General features: G+C 32.1%; 2 protein-coding genes across 4 annotated transcripts in view; both read right to left on the minus strand.

Moving 5' to 3' along the window:
• Positions 1 to 20,294, minus strand: part of cv-c (crossveinless c) — a 124,707-nt gene that overhangs the window by 77,750 nt on the left and 26,663 nt on the right. The window lies entirely within an intron of this gene.
• Positions 2,574 to 4,539, minus strand: LOC136778802 (serine protease 27-like). 3 transcript variants are annotated; one of them, XM_066735921.1, is made up of 5 exons: positions 4,349 to 4,539; positions 4,107 to 4,189; positions 3,737 to 4,008; positions 3,335 to 3,604; positions 2,574 to 3,249 (listed from the first exon to the last, which is right to left on the minus strand). In XM_066735921.1, the coding sequence occupies exons 2-5, from the start codon at positions 4,183 to 4,185 to the stop codon at positions 3,049 to 3,051; spliced, it is 822 nt and encodes a 273-aa protein (XP_066592018.1). In that variant the 5' UTR covers positions 4,186 to 4,189; positions 4,349 to 4,539; the 3' UTR covers positions 2,574 to 3,048. The 3 variants fall into 3 exon arrangements, with proteins under 3 accessions (XP_066592018.1, XP_066592019.1, XP_066592020.1); XM_066735922.1 differs by having other exon boundaries at positions 4,454 to 4,536; XM_066735923.1 differs by lacking the exon at positions 4,349 to 4,539 and having other exon boundaries at positions 4,107 to 4,315.

Genomic DNA, 20,294 nt, shown 5'->3' on the forward strand with positions numbered 1-20,294 from the left:
TAAACCGGAACCTCCATTCAATTATGATCTTAATGAAGAAAGACAGTAACTAATTTGGTATTTCAGTGGATGTATAGGTTTCTCGGTGGTATGTTGTTGGTAGACGAGTAGCAATACTCTGGATATTCGGGGTTGACTGGAATTCACGCAATAATCTAGGTCGATATAACAGAGAGGTCCTCAACCAGACGAAAGTACATAAGATTTTTTAAATAAATTATGGAAACAAACATAATACCAGAAGCCATGAAATAGAGGTATATTTAGAATTTTCTTGAAAATATACTACTTAATTCTTTAATAAATAAATAATTAAATCTTAAATTCTTTATGTAGTTGTACCACGCCATTACTTTATGAGCGTGTTTTCTTTAATTTTAAGCTTGGATAACCTAACCAAGCCTAGGTGTGAAGGTTGTTGTTAATGATTTAAAAGATATATCCCAGCCATACATTTTACCTATTATTTTTAAATAATTCAACACTTTCTGCATTTTAATTACTGTTATAATCTTCTTTCTCCCTTTTTGAATCACCTCGTCAAAAATGGCATAAAAGCTTCCATGGCAGAAAAGAGGAGCTCCTTTTATTTTCTAAAAGTTTAGAAAACGAAAAATTGTTAGATACAATTCCGTAAATAAATAAACAATCATTTCGTAGCTAGCAGTAAATATTTACAAATTTATTTTGCAGTTTCGATGTGCTGCATGCAATGAAAGAATCAACTGTGGTTGTGTTGTGAGTCTTTTTTGGATCATCTGTTAATATTGTCCGACAATTGGCAGTAGACATGATTTCTACATGTTCATGTGATTGTAAACTTTGCACAATTTCATTAGAATTTACATGGAAACCGAGGAAATAACAATCAGTTTTAGGTAATAATTCACTTGAAATTAGAATAACAGCAATACGTTGCTCTTTATCAATTGTAAAAGACTCTGTTAACTGAAAAATGAAATAGATTTAAGTTTTGAAGAGACTATTTTCAAGATCCTGCCAAATGTTTACTTGACCGAATTGCTTTATAATGTAAAATTTTTGCCTAAACTCTGAATTAAAAATGATTAACGAATCTTCATTCTACTTGTATAATTATACCTATGTACTAATACAAGTAAATGCGCGAGTATTATTGTTATAGTCAATAATATATTTTATAATTAAACAATCGTATTATTTAATAAAAGAACCAACCGCAATAACTGCAATATCAACAGTCTCAGTGTCAGAAGCCGAATGAAACGAGCTATGACAAAAAACTTCTTTCGGTTGATAAATCTTCCCTTTGTTATCAGATCTTTTAATCGATGCTGTTACAGTCAGTTTATTAGTATCGCTATTACATATACACGACGCACTAGTTACCAAAAGGTTTGGTGCAATCAAAGTGCCCGTACATATATGCTGATCATTATTATTCACTGATGCGAGAGTAGCAGCTGACACTACAATTTGTACATTTTCCGCTGTGACAAAAAAGTCATACATTTCAATTATTTTGCTTTTTTCTAAATAGCAAAAATCGATTTACAAATATGTTGTATTATTTGATAACAATACTTACATTCCGAAGCAGTAATATTCGAAGATTGAGTTAAAACAAGTAAAATTATATAAACAATATAGTTGTACAAAGCTGACATTTTGCTATAAAGAAATAACTCTACTAAATAAATGATTAAATAGTAATTTATATGTTTATTATAAGTATTGCCACGAGAACAAACAAATTGTACAAAACAAGCGTTATTTATAATAATATATAATTAGGTTAATTTAATGAATTTAAAATTTAAATTTACTTATATTCTCTAATTGAAAGGAAAAGAGCAGAAAAGTTTCAGGAGCATACATTTATAGTAACATTTACTGCTATTATTTGCCTATTTATTGGAATATCAAATTGATAAATTATCAGCATGTCTTCTACTCTAGTCATTATTTATAGTATATGCTCCAATATAAAAAAAAACTGCTCAAGAAATTGTCACGTGCCTGCTCTGTAGTTAGATTTGGATAATTTATGCTTTTTAGTTTTAATTATTAGAATGGAAAAATACTTTTCCACCATTCATGTATGTTGAAAATAATAATTAAAATGACAAAAAATATAAATAGTCAGAGCTGCTGATCGACTTATATAAACTAATTAAATTTTGTAATTATAAAAGTCAATGATAACTATTATAATTAGGTGAGAATAAGGTAAAACACACTTTGTAGTAATCTATTTAAAGTAAACTTTACAAAAGGATCATTTTACCCCACCTTTCCCTATAATAGATTTTAATACGTGAGAACAAGTTAAATGCAAAATAAAATATGTGATATAGTAATGTTGGGCGCCAAGTCAATTAGACTAATCACAACAAAATGTCAGAAAAGTTTAATGATCCCTAAATCCAAAAATTTAAAGACCGAGATATCTTAGCTCAGTTGATCCGGAATATTGAAAGATCAGAGTTGGCAAATGTTATGAATTCGGAAATCATAAGTAATTACGAATTTCGTCATTTATTCAATAAGGTATAAGGTATAAGTAAACAATGCGTTAATCAAACAAATGTAACTGCTTTTATAATCATAATTAGTTTTATTCTTTCTGATACCATCACGTCTTCTGTTTTATATAATGACTTCATTACAGAATGAAAACTCGATTCATTATGATCGTGAATTCGTAATGAGAAAAGACAGTGGCTAATTTGATATTTCAGTGGCTATAGATTTCTCGGTGGTATGTTGTTGATGGATGAGTAGCCATTCAATGGATATTCGGAATTCGCTGGAATTCACACAAGGTCCAGATCCCATCCAGATCGATATAATAGTGAGGCCTTCGCGACCGAACAAATGTACATAGGATTATTAAAATAAATTAAGAAAACGAATACATTTTCGGAAATCACAAAATACAACATTTTTCAGAATTTTCCTAGAAGTGTACTACTTAATTCTTTAATAAATAAATAAACTAAAGTATCTTATATTCTTTGATGTGATTAACATTAGAGGTTCCATGCTTTAATTTGAAGCTCGGATAACCTAACCAAGCCTAGGTGTGAAGAGTGATTCAAATGTTTTATCAGATAATTCCCAGCCGTATGCTTGACCTATTTTTGTTAAAAATTCCAACATTTCCTGAATTTTAATTACTGTTATAATCTTCTCCTTCCCATTTTGAATCACTTCATCAAAAATTGCATAAAAACGCCCACGACAGAAGAGAGGAGCTCCTTTTATTTTCTAAAAGTTTAATGAAACAGAAATCCATAGAAACAATTCTGTAAATAAATATATAATCGTTTAGAAAGTAACAAAAAATATTTACAAATTTATTTTGAAGTTTTGATATACTGCATGCGATGAAAGAATCAACTGTGACAGGATTATGAGTCTTTTTTGGATCATCTGTTATTATTTTCCGACAATTGTCAGTAGACATAATTTCTACCTGTTTTTGTGACTCTACATTTGGCACAGTTTCGTTAGAATTTTCATGGAAACCGAGAAAATAGCAATTAGTTTTAGGTAATAAGTTACTTGAAAGTAAAATAACAGCAACGCGTTGCTCTGTAATTATTGTAATAAACTCTTCTAACTGAAAAATGAAAAAAATTTTATTCTACTTTCGAAATCTTAGCTGCGTAATAACCCAGCAAATGTACGAATATTATTACAAACAATAATATATATTATAATTAAAAATTCATTCGTGAATAAAAGAACAAACCGAAATAACTGCAATATCAGCAATCTCAGACTTAGAAGAGATATACAGAGAAGGATGACAAAATACTTGTTGCACCTGATAAACTTTCTCTTCGTTATCACTTCTTTTAATTGAAGCGGTTATAGTCAAATTTTTAGTAGTATTATTACATACACACGATGCGCTAGTTATCAAGAGATTTGGTGCAAATAAAGTGCCCGTACATATATGTTGATTATTACTATTCACCGAGACGAGTGTAGCATTTGACACCTCGATTTGTATATTCTCCGCTATAACAAAAAATTCATACATTTATATTATTTTTGTTTTTTGTAAATAGCAAAAATTGATTGAAAAATATGTTGTATTGTTTGATGGCAATACTCACATTCTGAAGCAGCAATATTTGAAGACTGAATTAAAACAAGTAAAATAATATAAACGATATAGTTGTACAAAGCTGACATTTTGCTATAAAGAAATGACTTTACTAAGTAAGTTATTAACTAGTAATTTATATGTTTGTATGTTATAAGTACTGTCACGAAGAAAAATAGATTATACTAAATATGCGTTATTTATGTAGTAAAAGTAAGTAAACCAAATCTAAATTAAAAAATTATAAATAACCTTATAAAAACAACTGCACCATTAAAAAACTAGAAGTTGTTTTGTTAATTGTACTTAATTTAATCTCGTTATTAAACAAAAACACACTTTGACAAAAAGACATACGTGTATTATATATGAATAGAATCTTGCGTTAATAGTTACAATATATATTAGGACAATGTCATGAATTTAAAATTTAAAGTTACTTATATTCTGGTCGAAAGAAAATGTACGAAAAAACTTCAAGAGCATGCATTTATAGTAACATTCACTGCCATTATTTGCGTTTTTATTGAAATAACAAATTGATAGATTATCAGTATGTTTTCTATTCTAGTCATTATTTCTAGTATTTTTTTTTGTTCCAATATCATAAAAAACCGTTCACGAAATTGTCACATGTCTGCTCCGCAGTTCGACTTCGCTTTACTTTGAAGGGGAAATTAGTTATTTATTTATAATTTAGAATAATGATAAAAAGAAATAAAACATGATAATTATTTAATTTATGATCAATTAGAGCGATAAATATGGATGTCTCTGTAAATATCGTCTATAATTATCTAGTAGGAAATCAAAAAATCAGATTACTTGAATTTACTGTCAGTGGTTGATTCAATTCTAGAAAGATTTTCTTATTTTCTGTTGACGTTCGATAATAAATTTAAACAAATATAACACTATGTTAATAATGTTTTAATGCCTACTAACTCTTGTGCCAATAAGTATCTCTCTTCAATCATAACGTACTGACGTCATAAATACAGTAAATTTTTATTAACTATTAAATCTATAATAAATAATCAACAAATCTTTTAATAGATTACCAGTACTGCAACTACTTGTAATGAAAATCTTGTAGATAGTTAAAATTCAACTAAAATATAATTTATAGTCAACAAATCTGAAAATGATGCACTTGTTAAAACAGCTCTGTCTATAATAATAGCTACTTACTGTAAAAATATTGTTATTATTATTTCTCACATAAACAATGGAAAACGTTTAATCAATTTTGACTTCACAACCTGTCTTAAATTCTTTAAAATGTGTCAATAATTGTTTAACAATTAATATTAAATAATTATAACAAAATCTCTATTTGTACCACATTTGGTTAATTTTAAACTCAATAATAACATAAACCTGTATGGTACAATAAAATTTTACCATAAAAAATAATATTTGTAAATTAATGATTTTTTTTAGGAGATATGCATGTTCTGCACAAGAAAATGTAATAAAAGTAGGTTTAAGAAACCAATGCAGATTGCTAATTTCACAGCTATATGCATTAATTGTAGCAGTATGTAATTAAATTTATTACAATAAAATCATCAATATATAAGACTACATCCTTCTTTGATGTGTGCCAATGTGCCACATAATTTTTTTATAGCCAAGCGTATAAAATTGAATAGTATAACTAATTGTAAGGAATAAAGTTTTTTACACCATTTTTTAATCTATCCCTTACCAAAGCAGGTACAAAGGATTAAAAACTGCTTAATTCATAATTATACAGGTATGTCTATCAAACAGTTTTTCTTCCTTAATAACTTCTACGTTAAAGGCTGAATTTAAAAATGTGTAGAACAGGAAATTAATTCGTATAATTATTATAAATATCCAAATTTACATGAAAGATCGGAGTTAACTAACCACCCGTCATATGCCTCGTTATTTCACTCATATATCAATGATGGTGATCCATCTATTCAAATCTTCTGTAACATTTTGTGTCCAAAAGTTAACAACAGAGATTTGCTGTAGGCTTTACCTAAGCTGTTTTTACACCAGCAAAGAGCTAATTACGCAACGGATAAAACGGAAAACAAATATAGCTTTTCGCCGCTTACCGCGATTTTGCATAATGAGCTGGTGGCCTCGAAAAATGGTTACACAGGCTGATAATAAGTCAATAGCGCGCCAGCCACGAGAATTGTTGCAACGAGACACCACTGATGCCTTTGCTTTCCTTAAAAGATTCCATCATAGATCTTCACGAGATGGATATTTCCAAGAAAATGCAAACGAAAAATAAAACCGTATATAAGGATAAAAATTACATGGCTCGGAAAAAGATAATAGTTTGACATCAGGTTTTTTTTAGAAATGATGCAAAGCATTGACAGATAATTTATAGTTATAATTGTTGCTTATTCAAAGTAGCAAGTACTTTTTGTGATTCTCAAGTTATTTTCCTAATTAACATTAAATCACCTTTGAAAGTTGCATAAATGATATAAATCATTGCAGTCATATTTTCATTAAGAAACATATACTGATGGGCTTTTATAATTTTAAAAACAATTCAAGTCGCTGTTTGTTAATCAGCACATGGTTAAATTATCATTGTATTAGAAAACAAACGAGTTAAAAACATTAATCTTTTAACACATATACATATGTAGGCATATAATTATAAATAGATTAATGAATACTACAATTATGTAACTATTGTATTGGTGTACAATCCTAATTACATTATATCCTTGCAGGAAACTTTCCCTTTCTCAAGCACGATTTCAAATTAATCACGAATACGATAGTAAATGATTAATAACTAAAATATATATATACCATACCTATATTGTGCAAATTTAACTTTTACAAATGTATAATTCTTTATTTTATTAACGGAATAATACCAATGTCGCGATTTCTACATATATTATTAATGTTATTCAATAACAAAAAAGAAATCATCACAGCAGATGTCATTAAAAGGTATGCACACTAGTACACATAACCAATATATTCAACACTTTATCATACCGTATGTTTGCATACCCACGTGCTTCTATTATAATTTTATTCCTAAATGCCGGAAAAACTTTGAAATTTTATTATTCTAGATTAAAGTTTATGGCAGCTGGTAAAGATGAGATGGTATAATAGTACATACGTATAGAAAAGAAGCCAACACTATCACACATTGATGAGTAGCACCATGTGTATTTGTGCTCGATCGTGACCAATTATTTATGGCATAACGGTCTTGCAGTTACCGTGCCAATCGAGATTGGCGATCGCTCTAGTTCGTCGCAAAGAACGTTCATACGAAGTGCCAAAATGCTTTCCGCCATTCATATTTACCGTTCCCAATAATAAATCATTCATACAACCGGTGATATAAATAAATAAGTATGAGAAAAATTCTCGTGACGTGTAATTATTATACCGCTGTACTGTTTTCTTGATAACTGCCAATATCACAACCAAGTCAATTTATACACGAACAAATTATATTAAGCGTGAGATATTAATTCGTGCCAACTCTGACAATTGTAGGATAGGGGAGGGGGGGATAGAAAGATATTTCTTCTATCCATAATTCGAGCAATTCTATTATATATGGCTTTTAATAATTTTTTTAATTAATTGCAATATCTAAAATTTATTTATCAAATAGCTTTTCCCCCTTAAAATCCCTTCCCTTATATAGCGTCTCTATTGACACGCATTAATTTCACGCTCGGTATACTTCGCCTACAAAATCGACAAAACAGTAACAGTAAATAAAAATTTAATATTGTATACATATGAGACCCTAATTATACGAATACAAATTTCATGGATTTTCCATTGAAAATTATAGTGAACAGTTCTGTGTAAAGCCAATTATTGAAAGAAAAAATCGCCTTGAAGAACACAACCATCCAACTTTGTACTTCGCGGCTGTTAAGTTATATTATAGCTATGGAAGATTTTTTCCACTATGTACAATCCGCATAATGATTTCTACAGGAGTGAATGGCGTTTCTTCGTTGTTTCCTTTGGCACTTTGGCGCGTGAGAAGCATCACGAGAAGTTGAACCCGCGTCGCGAGTCACTCTATAATTTTCTTGGCGAAATTTTCACCTCTTCCAATCCGAACTTTCTTTCCAAACAACACGTGCAAGCTGTTATCCACGTATGTATGCACATATGTGCCTACCCGTGTGTACTTAATACGTATATCGTATACCCATATATAATGAATAGAGAAATAAAAGCCTAATCCCCAGTAACACGCTAAACGTGATACATCCTACCTGTTCGTTTCTAAAGCTTCGAAGAGCCCATCCGATCGGATTATATCAGTTTCGTTCCTTCAAAGTAACGGGTTCCCACAAATCTTTCGACAATCTGCCCGCGGACTCAAATTTATGCAACCAGTTTATATAATTTCCCAAATAGGATTACTTTAGAAAACTTATGACACGCGATAAATAATTCAAAACCTTTTTTATTGTCAGCAGCCGGCATGTGGTAGTGTTTCCCCAGGGATTCATAAAAAATATAGCAAAACTAGGCCACGCGTGTTGAAAAGCAGCACATTATAGTAAATAAAATAGAAAATTATTTCCTTCACAACAATTTGCAGCTTGCTGGATGCGGAAAGTCGTAATTGATGATCTCTCGTCGTATATCTTGATGCGAACCGACGAGATCAACCACTACTGATCGAAAGTTCCCATAGCCGAGAGATCAGGAAGCTGGGATCTTATTAAACGCGAGGATTTCGCGAAGAATACATAACGAGATTTGATTGTGTCAAGATTCGATTTGGACATTCTAGGAGAAAATCTGCATTCGACGAATGCAGGGTGTAACAATATTACCAAACAGTTTTGATAGGGTGTATTCATTCTTAAAGGTTGCTCAATAAAAAAGCTAAATGTATGTGACGTCACATTAATAATGTATCGAAAAGTGACTAAGCACAGTTATTTTTAAACTCTTATATCTCGAAGAGACCCACCGAACTGATCCCGATGAGACTTGAACAATTTTTCTTTGGAAAACCCTCAGGAATCCATCCCTTCAAAATAGTTTAGTAATACCATAACACTCTGTATATCTAATCTATCTAGATTGAAGAATAATAAAAGTCGACAGAGTTTACTCAAGCGAACCTTCGTCAAATTATAAAACGACTCTTAATATGTGCTCTCTACGAAGCTTTTTTGTAAGCATTCGTATATCCATGATCACATAATTTGCGTAATGCACACAACATAATCATACAAAGTGTAATATGAATTCTGAAATCTTTCTATAAGAGTAAGAAATATTTTTACAGAAGGAAAAGTAAAAACTGTGAGAATTCGTTACATTATCTTTCGTTTAATATCACATTTCATTAAATAGTTTTGACGAGCTCGTGCCAAAAGTTTTGAATCGTGAGAGAACAGCTGCGTAACTTATTTTAGCTTAGTGCAAAGATAGGAATATCGAATAAATTGCGAGAAGCATTATATTAAATAAGAACCATATGATTAAATAATGTAGTACGTAAAGCGCTGTGCGTTTTGAATTAAGTATCAGTGATAGGTAGGTGTACGCGTAATAATACACTTGGAGTAAATTGTTAGCCAAGTCACAGAGTGGCTGATCTAATAGCAATTATCGCAGACGCCGGAAATACTGGTCATTCGCCTATAATTTGCTGCTACTTGATATATTCTACTTACGCTCATATACTGAAGCCACAGCAACATCTAGAGCAAGCTCCAATAATACACTACACCACAAACCGTTTCCATTAATCTTCCTTCCTAAAACCGAACTATTCATTGGACCCATATACAATTTAATAAAACGTTGCAGCTCAAATTTTAATTTAATTGAAAATGAAAACATGGAAAGTAGAGTATATATGTATATATACATATAAAAGACACACAGTACAATATTTGTGTATACAATTCATAGTTCTCTGTTGCTTTCTGCAAGCTTATCTCCGGCTTACATAATAGCGAAAAGTAAGGCGCATATAATTATATTTGTGATTGGAGAATTGTAGGTAGGTAGGTAGGTAGATAGGTAGGTAGGTAGGTATGATATAAATTCTTCTAGCTAGACATTAAGCGTGACATGGAGGCATGGCGGTGATTTCATCAACTGATAGGCCGGATTCAGCTGGAAAGGATAGTGATAACGTTCCGTCTCTTGAATCTTCTCCACACTACTTTCTTTCTCTCTCTCTCTCTCTCTCTCTCTCATCCTCCTTTTCTCGAATCATCATATAAACAATGATCTTGCAAATATCGAGTAAAGCTCCTTTTATCATCATTCCCTGAGACACAGGAGATAATTTTATAATAAAAACAAAGAATTTTCCAGAAGTAAACTACAAAATATAATGATACCTCGAAGCCATAAAAATCAACTCTGTATTAATCCCCCCCCCCTCCCTTTCTTCTCATTAGGAAGAAATTAGTGCAATATACAAAAAGGGAGAGAGTGTGGAGCTGTTATCACATATAATTAGTTTGTTATTTAGAATTAAGTAGTAGTACGTAAGTACGTTGGCGATTCCAAGGAAGGTAAATGCCAGTATCGTTAAAGCGCCTAATTATGTATATATATAATAATGTAGCTACTGGAGCTAATAAACAACATCGATCTCTATTTTATATCTCTCTCTCTCTCTCCCTGCCCCCCCCCCTTCCCCCCTTCGCCAGCCATTCCTACAAACAATGCATCCTGCTGTGTTCGTTTATCACCCTTCCCCTTCAGTCTCGAGTCAAAGAGACAGGAGAGAATTATTTATCGCGAAACAAGGAAGGAAAGTTAAGAGAGAAAAGAGGAGGGGGAGTTACGAGGATGCCCGGAGACATTGCCGCTTGAACGCGCTCGATTTTAATGAGAAACGTCACAGCTACTCGGATCACTAGAGTCTGGCCGTCAAATCCTGATGACTTTTCCTTACCTATTCCTTTGCGTGCAGCGCAGCGTACAGCACTATCGCTCTTGTGTTTGTTAGCGTGTCTCAAGAACTCGTGTCTCAAGAGCTCGTGTCCCTGCTCGTTGCTGATTGGCCAAATCGAAGTCGAATGCCGAAGATAAAACGGCGAGCTCTTCAAAATTCTCTGAACGCGAAATCGCACCCTTTCAACGCTTTACCTACTTCCTTCTGAGAAATCGCTAAACGATCTTTGATCCTTTCTTTCGCAGAGTATACGAGAATCTTGTCAATTACAACGGTGTTGCTTAACTTCCTATACCGATATCAACGAAATGGGAAAATAAAAGGAGACAAGACATATGGCGACGTTTCGCAGTTTTACTGCGCTGTTTGCATTTGCAGTAGGTGAAAAGTTGCCAATTGTTTCAAGCTATTGCCGTTACGTTTCATCGATAAAAAATTTAGAGTGGAATAAATTGGTAGATAAATACATAGATTGGCATGAATATTATGTCGACTGTGGCTTTGGAGAAAGAATGAAACATTGAAATTTTGCGAAATAAAAGCGGTTTGTTAAAAGTTTGTGGTATGTTTCTGGACTAACAGTGCAGTGTGGCAAAAGCTACGATGACGAGAGTACTTTATTTATTGCCGTTCGATAAGTAAATAAAGTATAGTATCTTTTGGTTTTTTTTCTCGCTCGATATACGTTTAAACGTTACGCTAGATAGAACATGTAACGACTATAGTTTATATTTGTACCCATTGTTAAACCATTTAATTTTAACAGTGAAAATGCTATGCATGATTTATTAAATATACTTTTATCACTATATAAAATACATTCAGTCATTACCTTTTTTTGTCATTTGTATTATCTATACTAATTAATTAGTCATATTTAGATACATTATTATTGTTAAAAAAAACAACTGAGAGACGCGTCTACTTGTATTGACAATACAAAATCTTAGACAGACAAATACAGCATTTTTGTCATTGAGAACGTGAAATTTGATAACAGTATTTTTGTCTTTGCTTGGTCGACGTCAATGTGATGATGCTAGCGATAGGGATATGGTTTCGTAGTTGAAAACAGAGGTATTTTCTGTCCTAACCTTGCTTCCGGTATATGTAAACTTAGCTGTGTATGTATAGGAGTTTGCAGCTGCACGTGGCCCTATCGTAGAGCGGCTGAGTTTACATTGCATATAACGCATGGAGTTATTATAAAACGGGTGTGCGATTACGCTAGAAAAATATACCATTCTGTCCGTTCCATTCATTTATCTGGCATTTCCTTTTGGATAAGGAGTGAATTTCAAAGACGCGAAAAGAAGACTAGTATTTTATCAAAGAAATAGTTTTAATTATTAATTTCTCAGAAGGTGGAAAGACATTAAAAAACAGTTGAAGTCGATTCGTTGAGAATTATGAGCTATGAAAGCTGCAAGGTTAGATGGGTAGATAGATATAGTATATACATATATGTGTAGGTATAGGAAAGAAGGAAGAAAGGAAGGAAGGAAGGTAGATAGAGATAAATAGATAGATAGGTTATAGGTAGGCGGTAATCCTGGGTACGAGAAACGTGTGGAATGAAGAACAAGCGAAGAGTCTCCTTTCGAACGAATAGACAAATAGACATACACCTACACGGTAGTGGTATAGTACATTACATATGGTACGTACTATGTATATAGGAATATTCAAGTATATGTACTATATAACACGTGATAAAGGAACTTATACGCAGAGACGTTAGTCGATAGCTGATAGCAAAGCCACAGGTGGGTTGTGGCCATAGGTTTTCGAGAGTGGGCACGATTGTAAGCCATACCTCTTATCAGAAAAAATGATATTGTGCGTCCCCTAAACTGATAGGAACAAAACAAATTTAACGCCATGCAGCGTCGACTCAACGTGGGATGTTGAGAAATCAGCCTATCCTTCCAATTGAAAATTTATAGAACTCGAGAAAATGCTTTTATACTATCTAAGCAACTCCTTTGTTATCTTTCAATAGTGATTGTATTTGAAGTTTAATTATGTTATGTAATATATATATATAATATAATTGTGATACACACATACATGAGTGCATTTTTTACATTATAATAATTATAACTGTTTGAATTGTAATTTTTCGAATATAACTCACTCGAGTACAGTATTTTTATGTGTACAGCTCAATTTGTGTAAGCTTTGGTCAGAGATCCCGGAATCTTTCTACAGATATAAATATGTATTACGTCGTAACGCGTGAGATTAAGGGAAATTCACTGTTGAATGCTTGACGGCATACATTCTTAAACACCCCTATAAATTATCATCATGGAACATGGTTTTGTCGGAGGCACAGTTCTACGATTAATACTCGGCAAGAACGTTCTCAGGGGACCAACACGACAAATTGCTACGTGTACACTTATTTGCTTGTGGTATATTGGTACTTATAGACTATGACTATATATACTAACAAAAGTGCACGTATATAAAATAAATTTTCTCATTGTCACCTTTCATTGTATTAAGATTTGTCTTAACTATATATAGTAGATTTTTCCTTTGGAAAAATTGAAAATATTCAAGTTCAATTGCTCTCAAAAAATATTTTTAACATGCACAACACGAGATTAATATGATTTATAAAATAAAATAGGAAATCCGTCAATGATGGATAGCAATGACGTGAATCTTTTACTTAACAGAAAGATACAAATTAATGTTTTTTACGATTATTATTAATAATAAATATAACGCTAAAATATTATCGGTTAATTAAATACTTAGTATGTATTCCAATAGCCTTCAAAATTGATACCTTAACGTAATTTCACAGCAGTATAGATTTAGAAATCATACCAGTTACGACAAGGAGCTCAACTTGAGCCTAATGAGCCGTAACTCATTCATTTAAAAAAAATGTAAATTTATTCTTTCCCACATTCCTTTTCCACGTAACATATTATTGTTTTATTTTATTTGCAATAAAATCACTTAAAAAATAAAAGCTTCTAATTAATCTTATGTAGTAACGATCAGAGTCAGTATTCTTAGCTTCACGGACATGTTAGTACTAAAAATACTATTTTCGAGGCAAACGTCAATTTTTATAATATGCTTATAATTATAAAATCATTGGTAGCTATAAGTTTTCGATATAGATTAACAGTATTTAGCACTCTGAAAATTAGTGATAGATTAGATGCATGTAACAAGTTTTTCTCCTGTAACCATAAAACATAATATAGTTTCCCTTCCTTCACTTTTTTCTCATTTTATAGTTTTAAGATATTACATAATTGATATTATCATAATGGAATCGTATTGCAGCATTGAACATTTGATCGCTGTTGAGAAAGCAAAGGCATAAGTATGATTAAGAGGAATTAGCTTAGTTAGCTCGAAAAGAAAAGTAACGTGGCGAACGGTATAAAATGAGAGGCTGCAGGGGCATGCCTTCACAGTGATGACATAACATCACTATTGCCACCACCTTATAATCGCCTACGTGCTTAACAAGCGCTCAACCCTTACACCACATGAACTCATTCTCACGTAGACGTATTTAAGTATCGTAATCGTTACAATTTCTAATGTTTCTTCTGTCTTCTCGAATTTTTTCATCAATTTACTTTAATAACGATCAATTTAATACGTCCTCAATATAATACAAATAATGAAGAAAACGATATTTTTCAGAAGAATGGTTATTTTTAGTGTAAAAAAAATTTAATGTTTCAAATCATTAATAATTATGAAAATGTAGATATTACATAGTTTTTACCTATGAAAAATACATTCCTTTGTAAATTGCTTATGCATCTAATCTATTTATTTAAAAATATCAAAACATCAACTTCAATAAATACAAAATAGCACATTTAAAAAAAAAGTACGTTGAATGAGAATTGTTTTCAATACTTGCGTGAAACTATGATAAAAATTATTTTAAAAAATACCTAGGTTACTGAGAATTTAAAGAAAAATATGTACGACTATTTGAATCGGAAGAGGAAAGTCACGTGGGGATGGAAATCTTGATCAATTTTTGTTTCATTTTCCAAAGTAAGTAATTTATTAAAAAATAGTGCCATAAAACAAATTAGAATAAGATTCGAAATCTCTTTCAACAGTGTTCTCCACGAATTTATTATGGAGTGAATTCGTTCCGAATATTTTTAAAGCTTATCGAACTATACTACTGCACCGGATAATTGACTATATTTTTTATTCAATGAATAATAATATAAAGAGTTGATTAAAATTCCTGAAATTGTTCGTAATTTGCATTAGTTTCCCCACTTAAACCCTTTGTACGAGTTTGTCCTTCCGGTCATCCATTTATTCTGTTTTGATGCATCGCGGTATGCAGCAGTGTCCGGGAAGTATGACAGCCACGCTGCCACGCATACTATGTGCGTGACACGGCAACTTATTTAAAAGGTGAAGTTGTTACCATATCCGGTGAAAACTCATAAACTTTACTGCCGCACTCTGTGAAAATGGTCAGCACGGTATTTGAATAAAATTTATTCGAGAAAATAATGTTGAAAACACGAAGAAAATTATGCGATGCAGCTGCTTGTATTAAACTATTTGCACGAAATTGTTCTTCCGGTCAGCCGTTAAAATTCAGTTTTGACACTGCGTGCTATGCGATTGTGTCCGGGAAGTACTAAAACAACGATGCATAGTGTGTGAAACGTTGCTACTTATTCGAAAGCTGCGTTGGTAAACCATCCGGTGAAAACTCGTACGTTTTATTTGCTGCATTCCTCTAAAAATACATAGTGCGCTTTGGCTCTTCATAAACAGTCCACTGATTAAAATCCTTTCGTCACTTTGCTCAATTTTCAACTCTTTCCTAAAGAGTTTTTTCATATTTTTGAACGTAAATAAATCTAACTGTAATTTTCCATTTATTTTATTATATTAGGATATTACCCAATAAGTTTACTGACATCACACAAATTTTTTAATAAAGTTGTAGAAGTTGACAGCAGGTTACACTGTTGAAAAATTTAACGTCGTCTGTTAGTTAAACAAATTTTTTCTTTTTGACTTTCAAATGTTTGAGAAAATAACTTAATATTTCATTAACAATGATTAACGCTGATTGTTGTAAAAGATATAGAATAAAAAATCCACATTTACTTCTTATAATTCCCTTTCCTTTTCATTAATTATTTTAATTTGTAGTCATTAAATCTTGAATTTTTTATAGTATACCATTTTTAAATCAAACGGTTATTTGAAGATATTTCAGTCATAAAAATTATTTAATTTAGGATCTTAATAAATACCGCAAGTATTTTTATCAGATTCTTTTTAATTACATTTTCAGTTTATTTACATCTTTACTTATATTAGAGTATACTTTGCAATATGATAATGTGACACTCGATAAGATGTCATGGTGACAGCTTTTCTAAGAGGCCCCAAGTCTGTTTCAAGATTAAAACGTTTTATTAATAATTATACAAAAATTAAGGGAATGTAAGGAGGATTAATACCCGGTAGAGCATATTTATGCATTTCATTACTGACGTAATACTCCTATCTAGAAAACATGGTAACAGACCTTGTCCATTTGACTTAATCCTTCACTTAAATACCTATATCACAGTTACATCTTGTTTGATGTAAGGTTAAATAATATTATTTTATCTTTGAACTACAAAACGATAGTATAACAACTAATAGGAACTTGTTTTTCAGTATTTATTATTTTGTTATAATATTTTATTTTATTAATTGCTAAAAAAATGGCAAATGAATAGGAAATAATTATTTATTAAATATATTAATGAATTATCGTAAGATACGAATAATCACTAGGATGCATACAAATGTATACTATGTATAGTATAGTCACTGTAAAAAAACTCCTCTTATCAGTTGCCACCCAGTAGTTATAAAGCTTGCCTTATTAGATGCCCCGGTTCTTCCAGTCAGTTTAAAACTGCAAAAATTCCCAATCTTTTTCTCCGCTATACAAACATCAAAAGTGTGTAGTAAAGTAGATGTTAAAGATTTAGATCTAAGTGCTATTAGTCCGTGAATAAAATAGATAAAAAACGAGTTAATTCAATAGTTTTAGGTAGAAAGAATCTAAACTATACAAAAAAATTAGTAATTATTTAAGATATTTCATATCCATAGAATTAGAGTTAATCGTTAAATTTCACTGAACAATATTAATTTCATTGAATATTCAACATTTAGTGAAACCTTGAGATACCAGTTTACGAAAAAAATGCTCTAATGTTATCTAAGCACGTTTTAAGATATAATGTAAGTCTTAACCTTACTTATCAGAAGCTGATGCATTTATACAATAAAAATGAATAAACGCTTTATTCATATATTTTGTAGTATATTCTGACCATAAAAATATATTTAACATTTTCTTACATTTAAATCAAAATATTCAATATTACCCACATACGTATGTATATTTAGTAAAAAGAAAATGTTTATATTGACGCACGCTGATGAAAGCGTAGAAAGAGATACTATGTATAAACCCTAAGCTAAGAATTCAAAAAGCTCCATTACAAAACATCTGTTTCCTTTCCCCATTGTGAGTCAACAGAATTTTTTAAGCAAGAAAAGATGCGGGTATCTTTATTGTCATGCGTGATACGAAAGAGGCTAAAAAAAGTATTATATTTAAATTTTTCCTATTGTTTACATTTTTTGTTTTCAATGGTAAAGGCTTTAAAATTTTAGTTTCAGTTTTTAAATTTATTTTGTAAGTCGAGAAAAACCAATCAATGAAGGCTAGACTCTCGATTTACTCTATTAAATAGATTTTTCTTTCTTTCTTTAAATAAAAATTTCTTTTGTTTCTATCCTTTTAAAAACCAAAGTTATATTATAATCAAGGAAACTAAGTTTAAAAATAGCAGAACACCTAAGAATAATCGGGTTTTTTCGTCTACAACTAGCCTTGGTAAGAATGGTAAGTTACTTTCTTGAATAGTTTTTAGTCTACTGCATAAGACACGTTCCTGAGTGACAAGGTCAGGACAAGTTTCGTTTTCGAGAGAAAAAGCTAAAAACAAAAATAGTTGACGCAGATAAAAGCAAACTTTGCTCCGACCATGAATATTTTATGCAAAGTCCTTTCGGCTAATAATAATTTTCTCCAAAACGAGTAAAATTAAAATCATGCAAACTCAATTAACGTCCAAGCAGTACCCGATTTAAATTTGCATTTTACAAATAATCTCGAGATAAGAATGGTCGGAAATGAGACATTTGACCAATCATCCGAGTTTCCTGTACTGTCAAATTAGAACAAAGACGACGACAGACGGAAATGGCGATAAACGATAGCAATTTCAAGTAAATTGAGACTAGCTGAAAGCTGCAAGCATTTCAAAGCCATACTATTTACACAAATAACTCCAAATTTAGCCACTAATTTATCATTCGTATTCGCCTCATTAACAATCATTCTGTTAACATAAACTGAATAAAAAATGAAGCTTTAAAAGTCCCAGCAGAATAAATAGAAACTTTTTTTGGTTAAAAAGTATGAATAAAGACAATGGAGTTCCAATGGCCAATACGAAGCATCGGTGAGAGAAGTGGTTGGCATATCACAGTGTGAATACGATGTGCATATTTTTTGTGCATAATCATTGCAGGAGCGTGCCACAAGTAGGTCGACTAGACCAGTTACGATTGCAGGCTTCAAAATGATGATGGATGTAAAACTTGAGAGCGGAGAGTACATCGTGCTAAACTCATTTGATGCACACACACGTAGGGGTTGTATGTACGTATATACACGAACTATAGCAGCGTTAAAGAAAACGTTTGCGTAAACGTACTCGTCGCGAGATGACGTGTTTGCAGGAATGCTGGAAAAATAGATGTGGAATTGGTGTATTGGATCAACAGTACACATTGGGATGACGAGCAAATTGGTGGTCCGGAGCAGCTTGATACGAATAGCGTTAAATGGATGTAATTCCAAGCTGTAACCTCTTCGACCCCCCCCCCCCTCCCCCACCTCCTTTCACCATCCTTCACTCTTACTCTCGCCGCAGCTCCAGCTGCAATTTCTCCGTCGCTCTTTCATTGCTCTCTATCGCTGTCACTGTTGATGCTCTCACCACGTTCATGAACAATGCTTCCTCACGCATAGTATATACATACGCACACAAAACACACAATACAATTTTCCACGAGCAATACCACTATTTCGCAAGTGCAATAATCTCCTTCCCTTATTCCTGTACCAGCTGCATAGTATTCTTTCTGACCATTCGCGAAGCAGCTGTTGGGAAGGAAAAGAGGGAAATGTATATATATAAGAATAGGGTCGGTGTATTCTCCCTGAGAGTAAGATGAGTCCTGTTTTATTAAAAATTCCTCGTTCGAGCTTTATAGAGCATGCTGTATTGCGAGGCTTCGGTATATATATATATATATACACTATAGATATACGTGTTACGTGTTTTTATTAATGCCCCAGCGGTGACTGAACTTTCGATTACATCACTCCGGTTTCGTTTTTAATTTCAAGTATTCTCGCCGGGTCATTCATTAATGTTTATTGCCTGAAACGATAGGCGCGCTTTTGTCATCATTAAAGTAATCGTCTTTCGTTGGCCTTCCCGCCAATTAAAATGAACCGCGCATGTCGTGGGAATAGAGAAGCGTGCCTCGGCAGTACCTACAGAACAATTGTTCCAATTGTCGCGGCACGCATATGACTGACGCGATTACGTACCTCCACTGCCTCCCTCCGTGTACCCTTCTTGACTCCCTCTTTACCATTCGTCCTCTTTTCATGCGTATGAGCATCTCATACTATAGAGACTGTCAATTATGATGTTCCAGTTTAGAATATTTTCCACGTAAACAAAATATACGAGGTATGTATAAAGTTACTATAAATCATTCAAGTGTCTATAATGAGGGTTAGCTTGGAAAAATCTCTTGGGAAGGAAATAATGATAAAGAATAAAAACTGTGTTGAGGGTAATGGATCAGGAAAGGGATAACTATTGTAAAATAAGTTAATGCAATATTTTGACAGTGCATATAAAATATGGAAAGTTTTTAAAACTATTGGACATAAAGAAAATATGTAATTGACGGAATTACTTTGAAAACTTTATCCTTCTTCCTCTGCAACTCTCCCTCCTTCAACGGTACACTTTCTGCGTGTGTAAGATTAATTATACGTATAGTTGCTCCTGGAAAGGGCCGAATGAAAGAGGGAAAGGGATGTTGGGTAAAATAAGTCAAAAAAAGAACATTTGA

Source organism: Prorops nasuta, unplaced genomic scaffold (genome assembly GCF_024137725.1).
Source record: "Prorops nasuta isolate Cenicafe-Biocafe unplaced genomic scaffold, Cenicafe_Pnas_1.2 PNAS00015, whole genome shotgun sequence".
NCBI lineage: Eukaryota > Metazoa > Arthropoda > Insecta > Hymenoptera > Bethylidae > Prorops > Prorops nasuta.